This window comes from Neoarius graeffei, chromosome 5 (genome assembly GCF_027579695.1).
Source record: "Neoarius graeffei isolate fNeoGra1 chromosome 5, fNeoGra1.pri, whole genome shotgun sequence".
Taxonomy (NCBI): Eukaryota; Metazoa; Chordata; class Actinopteri; order Siluriformes; family Ariidae; genus Neoarius; species Neoarius graeffei.
Genome location: NC_083573.1, coordinates 71,727,148 through 71,751,676, shown reverse-complemented (window position 1 = coordinate 71,751,676; position 24,529 = coordinate 71,727,148). Strand labels below are relative to the sequence as shown.

At 43.3% G+C, this 24,529-nt stretch overlaps 1 protein-coding gene across 1 annotated transcript in view; it reads right to left on the bottom strand.

Annotated features, from left to right (window-relative positions):
* The window catches only part of capn7 (calpain 7), a 29,126-nt gene extending 25,327 nt beyond the window's left edge, over positions 1 to 3,799 (bottom strand). Inside the window, exon 1 of the mRNA XM_060922354.1 lies at positions 3,414 to 3,799. Within this exon, the coding sequence (XP_060778337.1) occupies positions 3,414 to 3,515 (102 nt within the window). The 5' untranslated portion in view covers positions 3,516 to 3,799. The remainder of the gene's footprint in view (positions 1 to 3,413) is intronic.
* Positions 3,800 to 24,529: the final 20,730 nt, after the last annotated feature.

Sequence of the window (24,529 nt, the reverse complement as noted above, 5' to 3'; positions counted from 1 at the left end):
TATATTTTGTTAACATTATTATATCTTTATTGTTTGTTCACATTGATATTTTATTGTTTGCATTTCTTGTTCCATCAATTTCTTAGTTACATTTAAAAATTTCCTTTGTTCTTGTTTTCTGTTCGTTTAACACATGCTGTTGATTACTGTTTTACATTAACAATTGTTTGTATAAGTTTTAGAATAAGCTAAGTTTTGCCTCACCATGCAACTAACTTGTTTATAGAATAAGCTTTGCCTGTAACCCACCCTGTGTGATGTAGACATATTTTCCTTTTTTGTCATGGTTTCAACTTTGGCTCATATATTCTCAACATTGTAGATATTGAATTCTCACCACTGCAGATATTCTTATAGAAATAGAGGTACAATGAACTTTTTAAATACATCTTTATATAATAGCCACAAGACACACACAGGCCAGTCCCAAGTCTGGATGAAAGGTGAGGGTGGCATACTAACCCTTATCATGCTGGATTTAAATGGGCATTTTTATTGCCCATGAAGAAGTTTTATTTCTTAATTAATAAAATATCATGAGAATCATTGACAAACCATACATTTCCTGAAAGGGTGGACTTTGGGGAATAATCTAGTGAGATTTTTGCAAAGTCTTACCTGCTCGGGGATGATTTATAACCCTAATTACCTGTTAATTAGCTAATTAACAGGTATGCTCAGGTGAGCCAAAAAGGGGTGAAATGTTGTATTTTTTTAATAAGACAAGATATAAACACCAAATTTTCAGGATATGCCCTTGGGGGAACTAGTAGTAAATTTTGCAAATTCAGCTCATTTGCATAAACCGTTGCCATGGCAACAGCAGATACCCTAGCAACTGGGGGTATACTGGGTTTAGCATGGTCTGGTTGTACCAGAGAGGGTCAGAATAGTTCAGGCTTTCGTCTAAACGGGGGAACAGGGGCGCTGCGCCCTCTTACTCTCGGCGTGCGCCCCCTTACCGACTCCGTGAAAACATCCCAGCAACACCACGTGACAATGTGTCTGATCATCAAATACGTTATAATTGCTCCAAAAATATTCCAATCATAGTAGATACACCGCCAGACAGTGCAAAAACAATCCGAATTGGCGTTTTCCAGACTGAGGCGTCATGTTGTTTAGTTGTTTACTTGTCGCGGCTGCTCTCGCGAGATTTGACATGGGTTACATACAAGGTCAGCTGACTTGTAGAGCGAGATTTCTCGAGACTGAATGACCTTTCACCCACCGGCGTGGGAGCTTTTGACAGAAGTAGTTCGCGAGTTGTTTTTGTTGATACTTGGGCATTTAAAGATGTCATCCCGCGGCACGAAGCGGAAGAAAGCCAAAGACTGTCTGGGGCAGATGATGATTACTTCTTTCTTTTTCTATGTTGACAGACAATTTGTTACAATTTCCCTCTCAGATAGCCTCAGAATGTCCCACTGTAGCATTTTTCAAAGGCTTTGCACGGCGGGGGGGGGACAACCGGCACCATCTCCCCCCCGCCATGGTGAGCGCCCTCATACTAAATTTTTCTAGAAAAAACCCTGTAGTTGTTATTTTGGTTGTAATGAACTAATGTAGCTCTAGTTTGGCTATTTTGATAGATTTCATCATCTTTGGATATTTGAATAATATATGGGATCAGATCTAATTTACCACATTATTTTATCTGTTCTATTTCAGTCATAGCAACCAACATTTATACTTCATTCTTTAATCACTAAAAGTTGATGCACGTGTAGCCATATTTCTTGGCAGTGCATCCTGAAATTTTGATATTAATATACAAAGTCTGAACAATTTTACACCATCTGAAGCTAAAGCACGTGTGGTGAAATGCTGTTTTACAATTTGGCGAGTTGTAAACCGAGCGTGACGCCGCGCGCTCTGATTGGCTGCCGAGTTCAAAATGAAGCCATTCGTTAACACCCGATAGTTAATTTATGCACAATCGTATTTAAACTGTTTACCTGGCCTTTGGCCAGGTTGGGGAGCGTGGAGTTTGAACATATTTCTATTTGAATTTCACCGTTCTGATGGTCTCCTTGCCGCAACCGTCTTCGTCTACAAGATGCTATTTTCCCGCCAAAATTACGCTTCCGAACAGCGCCGAACATCTCCGAAGAAGATGCACGAAGACGACACACTCCTGCTGCGGAGCGGAGCAGAGCGTGATGAAAACAAAGACGGTGGACCTCGTATCGAAAAGGTGCATTTTACGAACAATTTCTTCACAATTCTGGGTAAAATATGAGGAATAAAATTTGTTAATTTGTATCAAAAACGTACTGGCCCGCCCGGGCCACTGTCTGGCCAAATTTAGTGGCCCGAACGACGTAAAAAACACCGCCGGGCCATTGGGCAAGTGCTAATGTCGAGCCCTGCTGTTCAACAGGGTCGCAGGCAAGCTGGAGCCTACCCCAGCTGACTACGGGCGAAAGGCGGGGTACACCCTGGACAAATCGCCAGGTCATCACAAGGCTGACACATAGACACAACCATTCACACCTACGGTCAATTTGGAGCCACCAATTAGCCTAATCTGCATGCCTTTGGACTGTGGGGGAAACCGGAGCACCCGGAGGAAACCCACGCGGACACGGGGAGAACATGCAAACTCCACACAGAAAGGCCCTTGTCGGCTGCTGGGCTCGAACCCGGGACCTTCTTGCTGTGAGAGGACAGTGCTAACCACTACACCACCGTGCCACCATTTCCAAATCAAATTTGCAAATTCAATACCAGAAGTGCAAATTGAGAGTTTCATTAACCGGATTCATAAATCGGATATATACAGAAAAACGGTGCAACAATCCCACTTCAGCCATAGGGCACAAGGGTTCACTGAATGATATGAGTATTAAAATGTTGCTATGGCCTTCACAATCACTAGATTAAATCACCTAGGACAGGTTTTTGTTTTTCCTCTCTAATGAGTGAGACAACACTCTCCAACCACCATCAAAACACCAGTTGAGGAAATATCTTTTGGGGGGAAAATATGTTCATTCCTCAAGTATAGTTCCAGAGTTTTATTTTACTATGTATTATTTTATATCCTAGCTATTACGATTTTACTTACTATGTAAATTTGAGTTGGCTCCAAGTCAAAGAATTTCATTACAGCTAAAGATGTTGCACGGCAATAAACTTAAAATTAGAGACTAGTACTAATTTTTTTTTTTATATTTTAGATATTAATGCCAATATGCACTGAAGCTATTCTGGTGTTTTGTGGTGGCCCATCACCTTGCTGAAACACTTTTTCTGTTTTATCAACATTGTGTGTATTGTATTCCTGTTACTTCTTTTTTAATGTAACCTCAGACGTCACAAGCTGTTTTAGTTCACAACACAACAATAATTCAAGTGACGTAGCTTGCTTGTTGACCCACTTGTCATTAAAACGAAAGTATGTAGCTTACCTTGTAAAAGAAAATAGCTTCATTGTATTTCCCTTTCTGATCGTGTAACACTGCTGATTTTGCAAATTTCACAGCGTCCACCTCCAGCGCGCTACAATCCATAATGAAGACTAAGGGTCTGTCACTAACTGACCAGCTAGTGCTACAACTGTTGTTATTAGCTATTGATTCATTGTTGCTAGCTTAAGCCTTTACGCTAAATACGCTAAGGGTCTTTCCAGACAGCCGTGAAATTCCACCTTATACGGTTTTAAGTCACGAAAATAGAGTATGTTGTTAAAGTTTCACTGAAATTTACACGATCAAAACAAGCACCGATATCAGAGTACCAGAAACTTCCGACACCTGCTCAATAACAACTCCAAATACATTCCGGATGGTGGGCGTTTCCCGGAGCTGTAAGCATACACCATTGGCTACATCTCAAATGCCAATCAACGCCCTTTATAAGTACACTACCTAGGGTACAAAATAATGGTTTGTACGCGCTGTGTCATGCGCAGTAGATATAAACAGAGAGCTATTTGGGATTTACCCATAGCGTGTCATTTACGAAGATATGTGACGTCATGGGAAAATCCACGCTGTTACAGACTTGTCTAGAACTCCAGAGTGAATATGTCAGTTATTAACCTGCGACCCACACTGCATTTGATGTTTCTTTAATAATGAATACTAAATACTGTTCTCAGTTACGTGGTCATTTAACCACTTAATGGAGGATTATTAATACTGAATGGAGGAATTTTTTTTTTTTTGATTGATTGATTGATTGATTGCTTTATTCCGAACAGTAAAGATATAAAAAAACAAAAAAAATTAAAAATGCAATAATCAAAACATCGTCATAAACAAACAGAATAGCGTAGCCACAAGGCAGTAACATAATAATGTTCGGAAAGGATTAGGAAGAAGTAAATAACTTATCAAATCCTAACCCTCTATACAACCGCTAATCAAACATCACTTTCCGCCATAATAAACTATATATACACAAAAGAAATCAAAATCAATTATGCGTGTGTATAATGTGTGTGTGTGTATATATATATATATATATATATATATATATATATATATATATATATATATATAATGTATGTGTGTGTGTATATATATATATATATATATATATATATATATATATATATATATACACACACACACACACACATATATACACACACACACTAGTGCATCTCAAAAAATTAGAATACCATGAAAAAGTTCCTTTTTTTCATAATTTAATTCAAAAAGGTAAACTTTCATATATTTTATATTCATTACATGTAAAGTGAAATATTTAAAGCCTTTTTTGTTTTAATTTTGATGATTATGGCTTATAGCTCATGAAAATCAGAAATCCAGTATCTCAAATTATTAGAATATTCCCTAAGATCAATCAAAAAAAGGATTTACAATACAGAAATGTCCAACTTCTGAAAAGTGTATTCATTTATACACTCTACTTGGTTGGGGCTCCTTTACCATGAATTACTGTATCAATGCGGTGTGGCATGGAGGTGATCAGTCTGTGGCACTGCTGAGGTGTTATTGAAACCCAGGTTGCTTTGATAGTGGCCTTCAGCGTATCTGTATTTTTGGGTCGGGTGTTTCTCATCTTCCTCTTGACAATACCCCATAGATTCTCTATGGGGTCCAGGTTAGGCAAGTTGGCTGGCCAATCAAACACAGTAATATCATGGTCAGCAAACCATTTGGTAGTAGTTTTGGCACTGTGGGTAGGTGCTAAGTCCTGCTGGAAAAGGAAATCAGCATCTCCAAAAAAGCCCGTCAGCAGATGGAAGCATGAAGTGCTCTAAAATCTCCTGGTAGATGGCTGTGTTGACTTTGGACTTGATAAAATACAGTGGACCAACACCAGCAGATGACATGGCACCCCAAATCATCACAGACTGTGGAAACTTCACACTGGGCTTCAAACACCTTGGATTCTGTGCCTCTCCACTCTTTCTCCAGACTCTAGAACCGTGATTTCCAAATTAAATGCAAAATGTACTTTCATCTGAAAAGAGGACTTTGGACCAGTGAGCAACAGTCCATTTCTTTCTCTCATTAGCCCAGATAAGATACTTCTGACATTGTCTCTGGCTCAGGAGTAGCTTGATATTAGGAATGCGAAAGTTGTATCCCCTTTCTTGAAGATGTCTGTTCGTGATGGGTCTTGATACACTGACACCAGCCTCAGTCCACTCCTTGTGAAGCTCTCCCAAGTTCTTGAATCAACTTTTATTGACAATCCTCTCAAGACTGTGGCCATCCCTGTTGCTTGTGCACCTTTTCCAGCCACCCTTTTCAGCAATGACCTTTTGTGGCTTACCCTCCTTGTGGAGGGCATCGGTGATCATCTTCTGGACAACAGTCAAGTCAGCAGTCTTCCCCATGATTGTGGTTGTGTGTACTGAACTAGACCGAGAGATACACTGTGTTCATACTGTTTTACTCAAACTCGAAATGAAATATTCTAATATTTTGAGATGGGTTGTTTTATGTTTTTGTACTGTATGCCATAATGATTAAAATTAAAATAGAAAAATGCTTGAAACATTTTAGTTTATGTGTAATGAGTGTATAATATATAACATTTTCACTTTCTTAAATAACTGATGGAAAATATGGAACTTTTTCACAATATTCTAATTTTTTAGATGCACTAATATATATATATATATATATATATATATATATATATATATATCCATGGGCGGCACGGTGGTGTTGTGGTTAGCGCTGTCGCCTCACAGCAAGAAGGTCCGGGTTCGAGCCCCGTGGCCGACAAGGGCCTTTCTGTGCGGAGTTTGCATGTTGTCCACGTGGGTTTCCTCTGGGTGCTTCGGTTTCCCCAACAGTCCAAAGACATGCAGGTTAGGTTAACTGGTGGCTCTAAATTGACCGTAGGTGTGAATGTGAGTGGGACAGGCTGGGATAGGCTCCTGCGACCCTGTAGAACAGGATAAAGTGGCTAGAGATAATGAGATGAGATGGGAAATCAAAAGCAACAAAAAAAGAAAACATACCAACATGGTGTAATATCGACCAAATCAAATCATATATACAGATACTTATGTTATGCATATATACACACATACAATACAGTATATACACATATCCATACGTACACAGGCTCCAGCTTGCTTGCGACCCTGTAGAACAGGATAAAGCGGCTAGAGATAATGAGATGAGACAATTATGCATATATATATATATATATATATACATACTCACATTTTATATTATATATATATATATATATATCCATGGGCGGCACAGTGGTGTAGTGGTTAGCACTGTCGCCTCACAGCAAGAAGGTCCGGGTTTGAGCCCCGTGGCCGGCAAGGGCCTTTCTGTGCGGAGTCTGCATGTTCTCCCCGTGTCCGCGTGGGTTTCCTCCGGGTGCTCCGGTTTCCCCCAAAGACATGCAGGTTAGGTTAACTGGTGGCTCTAAATTGACTGTAGGTGTGAATGTGAGTGTGAATGTGAGTGGGACAGGCTGGGATAGGCTCCTGCGATCCTGTAGAACAGGATAAAGCGGCTAGAGATAATAAGATGAGATGAGAAATCAAAAGCAACAAAAAAGAAAACATACCAAGACATACCAACATGGTGTAATATCGACCAAATCAAATCATATATACAGATACTTATGTTATGCATATATACGCACATACAATACAGTATATACACATATCCATATGTACACAGACTCCAGCTTGCTTGCGACCCTGTAGAACAGGATAAAGCGGCTAGAGATAATGAGATGAGACAATTACGGTATATATATATATATATATATATATATATATATATATATATATATATATATATACACACTCATTATACCCCGCTGGTATCATAAACTGGCCAAAGGAGGAGATAGAAGCCACAGATATCAAGACTAGAAAGCTCCTCACCATGCATGGAGGGTTCCACCCCAAGTCCAGCACCCTGAGACTATACACTAAGCGGAAAGAGGGAGGCCGAGGGCTAGTGAGCATCAAGACCACGGTCCAGGAGGAAACATCGAAAATCCGAGAATACATCAGAAAGATGGCCCCAAAGGATGAACTGCTAAGTGAATGTATCAGGCAGCAGAACCCTGATGAGAGTGCAGAGGAGGAGGAACAGACAACCTGGAGGGACAAACCCCTACATGGCATGTACCACCGTCAGATAGAGGAAGTGGCTGATATCAAGAAATCCTACCAGTGGCTGGATAATGCAGGACTGACAGACAGCACAGAGGCACTAATCATGGCAGCACAAGAACAGGCCATAAGCACAAGAGCCATAGAGGCCAGAATTCCTCCGACCTGTCAGTGTCCATGGTTTCATCCTCAAAGGGCAATCCACCATCCGATGGCACTGGATCAGGTTCAGAGCCAGAGTCGGGGGCAGACGCAGGCACAGGATCAGGTTCAGAGTCGGATTCGGGGGTAGGCGTAGGCACAGGATTGGGCGGAGGACAAGCCGGCTGGACAGACCCGCATCGGGAATCCCTTGGTCGGCCCCTCCGGATGGAAGGCTGGTCAGGATGGAGGCGGTGGAAGTCGGAGATGAGTGTCGGGTCCACGATCCTCCTGGCGGAGACCCACATCCTCTCCTCAGGACCATAGCCTTTCCAATCTACCAGGTACTGAAGGCCCCTGCCCTGCCGATGTGACTGAAGCAGACGTTCAACAGCGTAGACTGGACCCCCCTCAATGAGGGGAGGAGGAGGCGGCGGCAGTGCATTTGGGATCAGGGTGCTTTCGTGAACAGGCTTCAGTTTGGAGACATGAAACGTCGGGTGCACCCTCATCGACCTAGGCAGTTGGAGCCGGACTGCAGATGGGCTGATTACCTTCTGTACAGGAAATGGGCCAACATATCAGGGTGCCAACTTGCGTGACTCCACTCTGAGTGGCAGGTCCCGGGCCGAGAGCCACACTTTCTGACTCACCCGGTACGTAGGGGCTGGAATCCTCCGTCGATTGGCCCCAGCAGCATAACTGGTAACGGATCTGAGGAGGGTGGTCCGAGCTTGGGACCAGGTTCGGCGACAGCGACGGACGTATGCAAGGGCAGATGGACAGGATGCATCTCCCTCCTGACTTGCAAACAGCGGTGGTTGGTAGCCATACACGCAGTGGAAAGGGGACAAGCCAGTGGCGGAGCTCCGAAGGGAGTTGTGGGCATATTCCACCCATAAGAGATGTTGAGCCCATGACCGAGGATTGCGTAAAGCCATGCAGCGAAGGGACTTCTCCAGCTCCTGGTTGAGTCGCTCCGACTGCCCATTAGACTGAGGGTGGAAGCCGGATGTGAGACTGGCAGTGGCCCCTAGGAGGTGGTAGAACTCCTTCCAGAATGAAGATGCAAACTGCGGGCCCCAGTCAGACACAATGTCCCTTGGAAGCCCGTGGATCTGGAAAACCTGCTCTAGGACCACTTGTGCGGTCTCCTTTGCGGAGGGCAGTTTAGGCACCGGAACAAAGTGGGCCATCTTGCTGAATCTGTCCACGATGGTGAAGATGACTGTGTTGCCATCAGACGGCAGGAGTCCAGTGACAAAATCCAGCGAGAGGTGGGACCAGGGTCGCTTGGGCACCGGCAGGGGTTGAAGTAAACCTGCTGGTGGACGGCTGGGGGTCTTGTGCTGATTGCAGGTGGGGCATGCTCTCACGAAGTCACGGACATCTCTCCTCAGTGAGGGCCACCAGAACCACTGGGAGAGCAGATGAATGGTGCGCATGACACCGGGATGACAAGCTAAGTGAGAGTCGTGACCCCACTAAACCACCTGAGATCTCAGATGTCCCAGAACGAAGAAGCGGTTGTCGGGGCAAGCACTAGGACCCAGCTGGTTTCGAATTGCTTCTCTGACCTGTTCCTCAATATCCCAGGTCAGAGCAGCGACAACACAGGAACTCGGGAGGATGGGGGACGGGTCTTCCACTGGTGCTTCATTCTTCTGAAATACACGGGAGAGGGCGTCGGGCTTCGCATTGCGTGAACCAGGACGATAGGAGAGAGTGAAATTGAACCGCATGAAAAACAGGGACCACCGGGACTGGCGCGAGTTCAATCTTCTGGCTGTTCGTATGTATTCCAGGTTTTTATGATCTGTCCAGACCAGGAATGGAACGCTCGAGCCCTCTAGCCATTGTCGCCACTCCTCCAGAGCGAGTTTGACAGCAAGCAGCTCACGGTTCCCAATGTTGTAGTTCTGTTCGGCCGGGGACAGTCTGCGGGAGAAGAAAGCGCAGGGATGCAGTTTGCCGTCTTCCACTGCGCGCTGGGAGAGCACTGCCCCGACTCCTACGTCCGACGCATCCACTTCCACCACAAACTGCCGCTCAGGGTCGGGCATCTGGAGGATGGGAGCTGAAGTGAAGCGTGCTTTGAGTGTCTTGAATGCCTTGTCTGCCTCCAGGGTCCACAGGAATGGTGCTTTAGTGCTGGTGAGGGCAGTGAGTGGAGATGCCACCTTGCTGTAATTCCGAATGAACCTCCTGTAGAAGTTGGCAAAGCCCAAGAATTGTTGCAACTTCTTGCGGTTCTCTGGTATGGGCCAGGATGTCACTGCAGATACCTTAGCAGGATCCATCTGAATGCTCCCCTCTGCCACTATGTACCCCAGAAAGGACACGGATCTGGCGTGGAACTCACATTTCTCTGCTTTGACGAAGAGTGAGTTTTCCAGGAGACGGCGCAGGACCAGCTGAATGTGACAGATATGGTCTGACATGGATCTTGAGAATATCAAAATGTCGTCCAAATAAATGAATACAAAGATATTGAGCATGTCCCGGAGGATGTCATTCACTAGAGCCTGGAACACTGCTGGGGCGTTGGTGAGGCCGAAGGTCATGACCAGGTACTCATAGTGTCCGGTTGGTGTATTGAACGCCGTCTTCCACTCATCGCCCTCTCTCATGCGCACCAGGTGATATGCATTCCTGAGGTCGAGTTTAGTGAAGACGGTGGCCCCCTGGAGCAGCTCGAAAGCAGACGACAAGAGTGGCAGAGGGTAACGGTTTTTGACCGTGATGTCATTCAGTCCTCTGTAATCAATGCATGGACGGAGAGAGCCGTCCCTCTTTCCAACGAAAAAGAATCCGGCTCCGGCAGGGGAAGATGACGGGCGGATTATTCCAGCAGACAGGGAGTCATTGATGTAATCCTCCATGGCTCTCCTCTCGGGTGCAGACAAGGAGTACAGATGGCCCTTTGGTGGTGTGGTGCCCGGCAGGAGGTCTATGGTGCAGTCGTATGGCTGGTGAGGAGGCAGAGAAGTGGCTTTGGATTTGTTAAAGACGTCTCGGAGATCATGGTAACAGGCAGGCACCTTAGAGAGGTCAGGGACAGAACTGGTGGTTTCGGGATTGGTGGGCACGACAGCCCCCTTTAAGCAGGTCCGGTGACATTCCCTCCCCCACTCACGTATCATGCCGGTGTCCCAGTCAAGGTGGGGGTTGTGTTGACGCAGCCACGGATAGCCGAGGATGAAGGGTTGTCCTGGTGAATGTAGAAGATGAAACTGGATGGCCTCCTGGTGGTTTCCTGACAGTAGCGTGGTTACAGGGGCTGAGGTGTGAGTCACTGTGCCGAGTGGATGTCCGTCCAGGTCTCGTGCGGGTACAGGTGTGGACAGGTGGTGGCGCCCTACGCCCAGTTGTTGAGCAAGCTCTGCGTCCATGATGTTGGCCTCGGCTCCGGAGTCAACCAGGGCGGAGAGTGTATGGGTGGAGTTGGGGAGCAGAAGACGAATCTGGAGCAGGGGTTTACGAATTGGGGGAGGCCGAAGACACGTTGAGCTCACCCGGATCTCCCCTACACCCGGTGAGCTCTGGCATCCCTTCTCACGCCTGCGGGTCTGGATCCGGCAGTCGATACGAGCTCCGAGGGCAATGGCTTCATCAAGGGTTGGTGGCAGGTCATGAGAGACGAGTTCATCCTTGATGTAATCGGTCAGGCTGTGAAAGAAGGCGTCCACCACGGCTTCCATATTCCATGAGCTGCGTCTGGCCAAAGTGCGGAAATCAATCGAGTAGTCAGCTATGGTCCGATTTCCCTGACGGATGGTCATCAGTGCACGGGATGCCTCTGCTGACGAAGAGCCCAGGTCAAACACTTTAATCATCTCCTCCGCAATCGCCTCGAAGGTGGCACAGGCCGGAGTCTGTCGCTCGAACTCAGCTGCTCCCCATAGTCGAGCCCGGCCCGTCAGGTGGGTGATGACGAATCCGACTCTGGCTCCCTCAGTCGCGAAGGTCCTGGGTTGCAGTGAGAACTGGAGTTGGCAGCTAGTCAAGAAGGCCTGGACCTGGGTTGGGTCACCATCAAAGCACTCAGGGTTTCCGATCTTGGACTCTGGGGTGGGAGTTTCGGGAGCTGAGGATGGTGCCACCTGAACAGGAGCATTGGGAGCTGGAGCATTGGGCACAGGAAGAGGCGCAGAGGGAAGGAGTGGTGCTGACGGAGCAGGAGCAGGAGCAGGTGGACTGGACAGGTTAGTCAGCATCTGGATCACCTGGGCAAGTTGCTCTTGTTGTTGTTGGATCTGCCATTGATGCTGATGGCCGATCTGGATTAAGGATGCAATGTCGGCAGACATCCTGGTCACCTCTCCCTCAGCACGTTCAAGGCGGTCCAGGGCTGATGGTTCGTGCACTGGTTCCATAGTGGTCAGTTCGCACTGTCAAGTACGAGACAGGAGAACCAAGTGCATGTCACGAACACAAGTTGATTTATTGATAAAGGTGAAAGGAGATGGGGAGAGTGAGAGTCTGAGTGGTGGCTGCGGCAGAGCGCGCAGTGGCAGGAGGGTCCCTTGGAGAGAGTGGTTACAGGAGCTGGGACAACACCAGGCACAGACTGGAGCAGGGGGCAGGCAGGTGTTGGCATGTAGCAGAGGTGGGGACTTGAGACTTGGGGACTTGGACTCGAGTCGACTCGAGTCACTGTTTTCATGACTTGTGACTTGACTTGACAAAACATGAAAATACTTGAGACAGTGATTGCACTGCCATTGCGTTGTCACCGCCCTGTCCATCAGGCACGCTCTCTGCATGGGCTATATACCACGCCCCATGCCACAATGTGTTCACAGATTTCACATCATATCATCATGTCAGCCATCCCAAGAGTAATCACTTTTGGCTTCAAGGGCTACTGCCTAGAAGGTAAACGACAAACGGCGCAGTGCAAGATTTGCAACATGACGATTTCTGACAGCCAGACCACGACCTCCAATTTCGTCCGGCATTTGAAGATTCATTCTGCCCAGTAAGTTTATTAATGTGTTGTTATTTGGTGATAGCAGCTAAACTCCTCGTTAGCCAATGTTAGCCACGAGAGTGAGCGGTAGGATTTTAGCCGTTGCAGATGTAGCTAGGGATTCAGTTTATTATTGTGAAATTCTTATGTGAATGCTGGTAAGCAATGTAGTTACGTCAAGTTTAACGATATTGTATATCAGTAGTAGTAAGTTGATTGTGCACTTTGCAGTCGTGATGCTGAATAACATAAGCAGCTTCCTACCCTGTTGTTCTGTTTCAGGGTTAAGCTAATGGTCAGCTTGTGAACATGTACACGTTCATGAGCAGTACAAATTCGTGTAAGTGTGTTCGTGTACATTAGCCAGACTGTCCATAGGGCATAGAGGCAGGGGAGTTTATCATAGCCGTTTGAAATAGCAGTGCAGCAACCTGCACATTTTTTTTGTCACACTACCCGATCAAAAAAGAAAAGAAAACTCCGTCCCACTGCCTATCATGCACTATTGAAAAAAGCGCCACAATTTGGATTCACCGGCATGCCACTCGCTGTTTGAATACAGGCTAGCAGCAATACTAAACTCTGCAAAATAGGCTGACTGTGCACGGGAGTCTCGGTTCCCACTGTAACACAGTGTTAGGAAAATAAATTGTGCAGTCATCCAAACCATGAATTTACATTTAGTATATCAGGCTACCAGGCCGCCAAAACAATGGTTTGAATGACTACAATTTAGAGAGCACAACTCTGTAACTGAACAGGTGCATTGGGCATTTCCCAGTGAGGTAATTTAAAAAGTCTCTGGGTAATTGTTCAAGGAAAGATGAATCCCGCACACTGTCCTTTCCGTATTGTTCCTGAAACGTTGCACTTGTGGTAAGGAGGACAGTGTGTTAGCCACGACCGAAACGTTGTGAGCAAAGTTCCTGTGGAAAGGAATGCGCGGGATGCATATTTCATTTAACCTTTATTTTCGTAATAATCTATTATAGCGGGAACCAAGACTCCCGCGCCAAAGTCGTTCTATATGTCCCCGTTCCGCACAGGCTGAGGCAGCCTCGGAGAGGGAGAGAGCGAGAGAGCGCTTTTGCACACACCTCTGTAGCTTGTCATATGGGGTAAGATAATGTCACTTTTGCATGGGCGAACAGGTCTTCTTTTTGAGACCTAAATTATGTCTGACACATTTCTCTATCCTTTGTTTTTTGGTTTTTTTACTGGCGCAAACATACATCGAAGTCACTTCAGGTTTCTCCACGTGTATCTTATTAATAATAATCATCTCATCTGACGTGATTAGAGATTGGAGGAGCTCATGCCCCTGTTAACCCAAGGTGTCGTCCTACCCTCTTTTAACTACGCACATAACAGAATGCCAATTCTCTGTTTAATTTTCTTGTTGGCTGATGACAATGTGAGAAACTTAGTTGGCTTTCAATCTTGCAATCAATTTTGCCATCAATAAATAACTTTGTGACATTATTACTGTTTTGTTTTATGTATTTTACAGAACATGAGTATTTAAAATGCAAATATTTAACAGGTTGGGCACATGTGCCAGGGATGTTTACTGACATTTACTTACTGTATGTATTGCCTTTTCAATGTATTAAATTCATATTCTGCTGCTAAAATTACGCCAATATGCCTAAGGTGACTTGACTTGGACTTGACTTGACTTATTATAGGACTTGACTTGACATAGCCTGTGACTTGACTTGACTAAGACAAAAAAGACTTGGGACTTACTTGGGACTTGAAGGTTAAGACTTGAGACTTACTTGAGACTTGCACATGTGTGACTTGGTCCCATCTCTGGCAGGTAGTACTGGGCAGGAAAGCAGTCGTTGTTGGCTCAGGCAAATTTTCAGTGACAGAGATCAGTAGTGTAGAGAGCCAGCGAACAGGAACGTGTTGCTTCGCAGACGAACTGACACTGAATGTCTGGAGACCTGTGCCTTAAATACACTCACACAAGGAGCAGGTAACAAGAAGCAGGTGACAGTGATTAAGGGCTCAGAGCAGGTGAGCTTCCTGATTGGTTAGAGTGAGAGTGTGAGGGGGTGTGGCAGCCATGCAGTGTGTGGTGGAAAATTACCCAATTAGTTGAGCAGGGAGCAGACTCATGACATAGGGATAGTTATATAGAAAATAATACAGGCCACCACAGATGAAAAGAGCAGCTATAACAGATTATATCTATAACTACAGTCCAAGACACAAAACTTTCATTTCAAACTGGGGAGCCCTTAATATAATGAAGGATCAGTAGCTCAGAATTCACAATGTAAATTTGTACAGTAAAGTACACACAATATTTTACTTGTCATGAAAGAGCAAAATGTTTTGAACAGTCATTTGATTCCAATTCTCTTTGGTTGTGATATCCTTACGATTAACACCAACCTTCCATAATCTATGCCTTTCTTCAGATAATATATCTGCGTTTTGGGGCCCTGATTCATGATAACTTTCCCAAACTTGAACAAGCTTAATGGGTTTTGCTCACCTAGTTGATAGGGATTATATATGGAACATCCATATACCACAGTGTGTAGCATAGTTATTTAGCGTTTGTGTCCTGGGAATCAAAATGGCAGACATCCAAGTACACACACGTATTTGTGATGTCACATGAAAGTGAGAAAGGGTTAAAATAAATAAATAAAAAATAATAATAAAATCCCAGCTCGTGTGGATGTCCATTAGTTTGCACAACATACAATGCCAAATCAGAAAATGTTAGGATGGTATGTTGAAATTGAAATTAAAACTGAAAACAACAATTTGTAGATATTCTTTGTCCCATATTGCACTCAAAACATTACAACAGCACATTATTTTATGTTTTACCTCATGAATTTATTGTTTTTTACAACATAAACACTGATTTAAATTGTGATACTTGCAACATGTTAAAAAAAAAGTTGGGACGGTAAAGCATTTACCACTTTATAATGTTGCCATTCCTTCTCACAACACTTGCAAGATATTTATGAACTAAAGACACCAAGTCATGAAGCATTTCAGGTGTTATTTTGTCCCATTCTTCCTGCAAACAGGCCTTAAAGTGTGCAACAGTATGGGATCATCGTTATCATATTTTTCATTTCAAAAATAGCCACACTTTCTCCATTCAGGACAGAGGGGACAGGCACCTTTTTCTTCCACAGCCATGCCTTTGTAAGGTGTGTAGAATGTGGTTTTGCAGTGTCTTATTGAAAAATCCCTGGAAAAAATGTCATCTTGAAGACAGAATATGTTGCTACAAAATCTCAATATACTTTTCTGCATTAATGCTGCCATCACAGAAGTGCAAGTTACCTTTGCCAAGGGCACTGACACAACCCCATACCATGACACACCCTGGCTTTTGGACTTGTTGCTGGTAACATTCTGGATGGTCCCTTTCATCTTTAGTAGGGAGCACACGGCGTCCATTTCTTCCAAAAAAAAAAAAGATCTGGCATCCTGATTTTTCAATACACATTTCCCCTGTGTGTTGGTCCATCCCAGATGGTAACATTCTGGATGGTCCCTTTCATCTTTATTAGGGAGCACACAGTGTTCATTTCTTCCAAAAAAAAAAAGATCCGGCATCCTGATTTTTCTAACCACAATACACATTTCCACTGTGTGTTGGTCCATCCCAGATGCCTCCAAGCCCAGAGGAGTCAACGGCGCTTCTAGACACAGTTAACATAAGACTTCTTTTTTGCACACAAAAGTTTTAACTGGAATTTGTGGATGTAACTGCATATTATAGTGCTTGACAAAAGTTTGCCAAAGTAATCCCAAGCCCATGTGGTTATATCAGCTATAGATGAATGACAGTTCTTGATGCAGTGCCATCTGAGGGATCTGAGATCACAGGTGTTCAGCCTAGGCTTCAACCCTTGCCCCTTATGCACTGGAATTCTTCCATACTCCTTGAATGGTTTAATTATATTATGCACCATAGAGGGTGAAATATCCAACTCTCTTCCTATCTTTCTTTGAGGAACATTGTTTTTAAACATTTCAATAATTTTCTCACACATTTGTTGACAGATCCTTGGCCCATCTTTGTTCCTCAAAGACTAGGCCTTTCCTGGATACTGATTTTTTTTTTTTTACCAAATCATGATTACAATCACCTTTTGACATCAACTGTTTCAAATCACATCATTATTTAATCATTTTACCTTATTACTAACACTAAATTGCCCCATCCTTTTTTTTTTTTGGAATGTGTTGCAGGCCTGAAATGCCGGAATGGATGTATATTAACAAATGAAATGAAGTTTACCAGACAAAATATGAAATATCTTGGGTTCATACTGTCTGCAAAGAAATACGAGTTAAAGATTTGGGGTTGTACATACACTGTTTTCCACAATGCTCGAAAGGACATGCTTTTTGTTTTGGGTCAACATTTGACACAGTTATGAAACTATTTGCATAATATAAAAATATGACATTGGATTAATTTGAAATAATTAAAAATTCAAGACTTTTTCATGTATGCATCAGGATTGTTGTGCACACTTCCTCTATACTTCTTGAAAGGTTGTGTGCTCAGTTCCATACTATACACCCTGTTCATGTATGACTGCATCAGTGTAAACAAGTCATTAAGGTAATAGACAACACTTATTCCTTTGGACTGAATCCTACCAGTGATATGTCATCAAGCAGCAGGAGAATACAGAGTAGGTAAAAAGCCTTGCAGCACATCATTTGTGTGTGTGTGTGTGTGTGTGTGTGTGTGTGTGTGTGTGTGTGTGTGTGTGTGCCCAGATCCACCACAACCCTGATCAGGATAAAGAAGTTGATAAAACTGGAGCATTAAAGTTCCACAAATGAACAAGCTTGAGTGGACTGTCACGGGTTGAGCCATAACGCCGACATAGCGCGCAGGCAGCCATTTGCCGGCATTTTTAAATCACTGCTGTCCTGTCCTGTCACGATTCTTATTGCCACCACCGTATGTACTGTTTAAGATCTCTTTCATATTGTCATTAATCACCCTTTGCCATAGATTAATTATGCAGGGCCAAACTTAGTTTTTAGAGTGCAGGGAAAGGCCTACCGGCACTTCTGGATAGCTATTGTTTGTGCATCTGACTCGTTCAAAATATTCTCTTAAAACATATTGTCATTTTCATTCTTCATCTGTATAATCTTTGTCTAGTATCAAAAAGTAAAATCATTAACAGTGGCTGTTAAAACTTCATTTATTGGTTAAAACTTTTGTAATTACAATTCCGTAAGCAATTCATGGGGGGAGGGGGGGATAGAGGGGTTTCCAGGGTTCTTTGTGGGGCAACCCACTGTGATGGGGGTGTTTTAGGGGTAATGACTTAAAAGCCATTTTGGGGGTCCAATAAGGTATTTTTGTGCATGTCAGTTATTGTATGTATTTGTGTGTTATGTGTTTTCTTATTTGATTTATTATTTGGTAATAATTATGTTGTTGTTTAGTTAATTGATTATTTTTGACAGTGGGGCTATCCAGTGGGTGGGGCTACAGTTAGCAATGCTCTATATTAGGCCCAATAGCCTCAGTAGGTGAGTGTTGGTGGTGAAGTGAACGTGTCTTGCCAGTTGAAGTTGCGCTTGATAGTGGTTCAGGGTCTGAGGACTTAGCCTGGCTATTTATGCTTGTTTATTTTCGTTTTGTACAGTTTTTGTTTTTGCATATTTTTTCATGCATGTTTGTCATTGTAAATATTTGCACATTTTTAAGAAAAGAGAAAAAGAAAGAAAAAAATAAAGGAAGCCTTTTCGTTGAAAACTATTTGGTCTCCTCTGTCTTCTCCACTGCTGTGGCTATCCTGCCTCATGGACTTTCAAGAAACATTACAATCTAGCTTGGGAAAAAAGAATAGAAAGCCTTGCACAATACATGATGATGAAAAAAAAAACCTTTCATTTTCATCTGGCATTATAAGAGTATGTTCTTTTATTCCACCAGATTCCACCAGAATTCTTGATTCATACAGTAAAACTGCTGAACTCTTCTTTCACTTCCCCCCACACCCCACAAACACAATGACACATAGTAAATCAGCAATGCTGTTCTACCAGTATATTTTATCTCTGTGATCTCAACCACAAACACATTAGGCTTTAACATTCCTTTATATCCTTTAGTACAACCTAGACTCCAATCTGCTGCTGACCTTCTACTGCTCATCCACTGAGAGCCTGCTGGCGTACTGTATCACAGTATGGTACGGCAGCTGCACTGCTGCAGACAGGGAGAGGCTCCAGAGAGTAGTAAAGGCAGCACAGAAGATCATCAGCTGCCCTCTCCCCTCCCTGATGGACATTTATACCTCCCGCTGCCTCAGCAGAGCTAAGAACATTACCAAGGACAGCTCCCACCCTGGCTTTGATCTGTTTGACCTGTTGCCCTCAGGGAGGCGCTACAGGTGCATCAAGACAAAAACAAATAGACTCAAAAACAGCTTCTTTCCAAAAGCCATAACCATCCTGAACTCGAATATGCACTGACTTTATAGTCTAACCCCCCCACCCCAGCCCCCGGACTCTCTCTGTGTAATACTTCATGCTCAATACCCGGACTCTCTGTGTAATACTTATAATGTGCAATACCCGGACTCTCTGTGTAATACTTATAATGTGCAATACCCGGACTCTCCCTGTGTAATACTTATAATGTGCAATACCCAGACTCTCCCTGTGCAATACTTATAACGTGCAATACCTGGACTCTCTCTATGCAATACTTATAATGCACAATACCCCACTCCATAATGTGGAACACAACACTGTACATAACCCCCCCTTTTTTTTCTTCCCACTATATTCTTTGTTCTGTGTTTATATTGCATATTTTTATGCTGTTTGCACTGTGATTGGAGTTGCTTTTAATCTCATTGTACATGTGTATAGTTACAATAAAGGCATTCTATTCTATTCTACTACATACCTTCTGTTTGGTGTTTGAGTTCTACAACCCCATTTCCCAAAAAGTTGTTACACTGTGAAAAACGTAAATAAAAACAGAATCCGATGATTTGCAAATCATGGAACCCCTATATTTCTTTGAAAATATTACAAAGACAACATATCAGATGTTGAAATTGAGATATTTTATTGTTTTTTGAAAAATATATGCTCATTTTGAATTTGATGCCTACAACTCATTTCAAAAAAGTTGGGACACGGGCATGTGTTGCATAACCTCTACTTTTAACAACACTCTGTAAATGTTTGGGAACTGAGGAGACCAAATGTTGTAATTTTGAAAGTGAAGTATTGTCCCATTCTTGCCTAATATACAATTTCAGTTGCTCAACAGTTCCGGGTCTCCTTTGTCATATTTTGCGCTTCGGAATGCACCAAATGTTTTAAATGGGAGACAGGTCTGGACTGCTGGGAGGCCAGTTTAGCACCCAGACTTGTTTGCCATAGAGCCATGCAATTGTAATATGTGCAAAATCTAGTTTGGCATTGTCTTGCTGAAATAAGCAAGGAATTACCTGAAAAATATGTTGTCTGGGTGGCAGCATGTTGTTCCAAAACATGTAGGGAAGAGCGGGGAGACTTGGGATGGAGGAGACTTTGGACAGTTTGCATTCCCATAAATTAATTTCAACCAGTCAGGTTTTAGATTACATCAAAAGTTAGATGTTACCGCTTAGAGTAACCTACTTCCTACAGCAGTGAACCAGCGTGTTCACTTTACATCATTATTATACAGTAATTATCAAATATCAAACTTCATATTGTCAAACAGGCGGCACGGTGGTGTAGTGGTTAGCGCTGTCGCCTCACAGCAAGAAGGTCCGGGTTCGAGCCCCATGGCCGGTGAGGGCCTTTCTGTGCGGAGTTTGCATGTTGTCCGCGTGGGTTTCCTCCGGGTGCTCCGGTTTCCCCCACAGTCCAAAGACACGCAGGTTAGGTTAACTGGTGACTCTAAATTGACTGTAGGCATGAATGGTAGTCTGTGTCTATGTGTCAGCCCTGTGATGACCTGGTGACTTGTCCAGGGTGTACCCCGCCTTTTGCCCGTAGTCAGCTGGGATAGGCTCCAGCTTGCCTGCGACCCTGTAGAACAGGATAAAGCGGCTAGAGATAATGAGATGAGATGAGAGATATTGTCAAACAGTTATCTGGTTACATCTGTCACTGCCATGTGCTTTGGAGCTCAGAGTGCACAGCCATAGACTGCAAAGTGTGAGCATGTCATTAGGACTAATGAGCATGCACCTGTTGCTGATTAGCGCTCAAGCACAGTGCATACATATAAGGACTCTCAGGGCCAGTCCACACGAGTACGCGGCCTCACCCAATACCTTGTCGTTTTGAAAAAAAATCTCCATAAACACGGTGTCGTTTCCAGAAATATCTGCGTCCACATGGATTCACTGGAAACGACCCAAAACGCTGTAGTACATATGCCAGGCCTGTATGTGGCGCTGTGACGCCACCACACCAATACACTAAAACCGGAAGAGAAGCCATGGAGCATGCGTATAAAGGTCACGCGCTGTTTACAAACAAGCTCATGAACCAATAGTTTATCAGCAGCCACACAGAATCTGTCACTGATTTAACATTCTCATCTAGCAGGTACTAGTTCATGGAAGGCAGTAAAGAAAACTACAATTGGTAGTGATCATTATCCAGTATTAACTAAAATAGGATTAGAAGTGTGCTGTGAAAAGATTAAAAGAATACCAAGATGAAAAATGCAAACTGGGAAAACTTTGAAGTATTATGTACATTAAGATGCCTTAAACTAAGGGAGGTGAAAGAAATAGATGTTAATGAATTTAATAGTGTGTTGGTTGATGAATGTCAGCTGAGGAATCTATACCTAAAGTTAAAGGAAATGGGAGAAGTAAGAATGTTCCATGGTGGAATAAGGATTGCAGTAAAGCAGTCAAGGCAAGAAATAAAGCTTTTAAAGATCTTAAAAAGTGTCATTCTCAACATGCTTTGACTGAATATAAGAGAGCTCAGGCAGCTGTTAGGAAAACAATTAAAGCAAGAAAGCGTACCTTTTGGAGGGAATACTGTAATAGTATAGGAAGGACTGTGAAGCTGTCTGATGTATGGGGCATGATAAGAAGAATGGGAGGGATTAGAAGGAATCATGAGTTACCAGTCTTGAATAGTGGAAATATAGTAGCCATTAATAATCTGGAAAAAGCTGAACTTTTAGCACAAACATTCAGGAAGGTGCACAGCTCTGAAAACCTAACTAAAGAGGCTAGGGCAGTTAGAGGCAACATTTTAAGAAAGCACCCAACTGTCTTAGTAAGGAAGGAAAGTTCAGAAAACCCACTGGATCTGCCTCTTACTATGTTTTAGTTGAGGAAAGCCATATCTGCCAAACAGACTACTCCAGGGAAAGACATGGTATGCTACAAAATGTTAGCAAATATGACAGACGATACACTAACAGGGATGTGATTTGGGGCTGGTGAAATTATCTGAAAATTTTAGCCGGGGGTCTGGGGGCCGCAGGCCCCCAGCTGGTCCAGGGCAGTGCCCTGGTGGGGGGACAAGAAGCTCCTGGGTTCTGGGGTTTTCTGACTTAAAAATTGTACTAAAATGGCAAGCAAACACACAAGAAAAAACTTGTCATGATTAACAAATTCAAGCCAATTTAATGGTCAACATGCAACTCTGAGCCCCTATAGTAAATTCAATGATTAACTGACAAAAAGCCAAAACATGGAACCTAAAAATGTCATTCTAAATTAAATCATCTGCATTAGAATAAATAGAAAATTGTATAAGGAAAAACAATATTTATACTTTCAATTACTGTCGAAGTTGAACATACCTAAATGTGCCTTTTCAAACAAACATGATGCAACATAAGAATTCATCCACAAGTCTTCAGGAACTCTCACAGAAAAAAGATGCTAGCATCCATGTCCAGTTCCAGCATATCAGTCACTTTTTTCTGCAGTTTCTACTCTAGCAATGTCAACTTCATATACATAACTCTATAGTGTTCACTCACCAATGGATAATCATAACTCCACAGTGTTCATTCACTTAAGGATATTCAAAACTACTGTGTTCACTCACTTAAGGATATTCATAACTCCAGTGTTCAGAACGAAATCGCTGAACAAATGTCTCACAGTCTTATGTCCAACATCTGTAGCAACCTCTTTCCCCAACCATTCCCAGCGGAACTTGTTTTTCACTATTCTGTCGATTTCTTTAACACGATTTGCATCTTTACGCTCGATCACGGAGGCTGCCATCTTTCAACTCTTTGTTTGAAGCGAGCTTGCATACAGCTATCTAACAAGCGCGTTCATTGGTTGTTACAGAGCGATGGGCCAATCACGTACCTCATTTGAAACGAGGTACGTGATTGGCCCATCGCTCTGTAACAGATTGGGAGGTTGCCAGATTGGGCGGTTTTAAGTGCATTTCGGCGGGTTTTGAACATATTTTGGGCTGGAAATCGTCAGCAGTATCTGGCAACACTGCTCGTTTCATCTCAATGACGGAAAAAAAATTTTTTTCAAGTTTTGAGATGAAAAAAGCGGAATTCCGCGAATTCGCGGAAAAATCACATCCCTGCACTAAGGATAGTACTGAGATTATTTAACAGCATATGGGATTCAAGTTTTCAAGTTTATTTGTACAGCGCTTTTAACAATAAACATTGTCGCAAAGCAGCTTTACAGAATTTGAACGACTTAAAACATGAGCTAATTTTATCCCTAATCTATCCCCAATGAGCAAGCCTGTGGCGACGGTGGCAAGGAAAAACTCCCTCAGACGACATGAGGAAGAAACCTCGAGAGGAACCAGACTCAAAAGGGAACCCATCCTCATTTGGGCAACAACAGACAGCCTGACTATAATATTAACAGTTTTAACAGGTATAACCCTCAACTGTCCTCATGGGGCCGTCCTTCACAGGAGTGGGGCGATAAAACTCCGACCAGACACAGGGCACCAGGATGGATCAAGCAGGTCCGAGGGGCAGAAGAGGCCAGCATCTCAATCCCAGGATCAACATGTAACTCAGAGGGACAGATGGGGGGGGGGAAGAGAGAGAGAAAGAAAACATCTGGGCATCTTCCATCTGGGCATCTGGGCATCTTCCATCAACGTGGAAGCATTCACTAATAGTTCCTGTACTTAAGCCAGGGAAAGAACCCTCTGATCCTGGTAGTTATAGGCCTATAGCGTTAACATCACAACTGGGCAAAGTTATGGAGAGGATAGTCACAGAAAGAATAACCTACCATATGGAAAGTAAAGGACTCTTCTCTCCCTATCAGAGTGGTTTCCGTAAAGGCCGTAACACAATGGATTCAGTCTTATGTTTAGAGTCTGACGTTAGGAAGGCTCAGACCAATAAGGAGATAGTAATAACAGTATTCTTTGACATAGAAAAAGCCTATGACATGCTCTGGAAGGAGGGTCTGCTAATTAAGTTAGAGTCCATGGGAATAGGTGGTAAGACATACAACTGGATTTTGGATTTTTTATTTGACAGGAAGATACAGGTAAAAGTAGGTACAGAGTATTCTGAAATATATACAGTGGAGAATGGTACACTGCAAGGTAGTGTGTGTAGCCCATTATTGTTTAATATCATGATTAATGACATCTTTTTAAACATAGAGCAAGGTATAGGCAAATCCTTATATGCAGATGATGGAGCATTATGGGTCAGAGGACGTAATATTTCACATGTCAAAACAAAAATGCAAGCAGCAATAATGAAAGTGGAAAAGTGGGCAAATGAATGGGGTTTTAGGCTATCACTGTCAAAGACTGAAGTAATATGTTTTTCAAGAAGGCGCAAAATCACTCCTTTTTCTTTAAAACTTTATGAACAT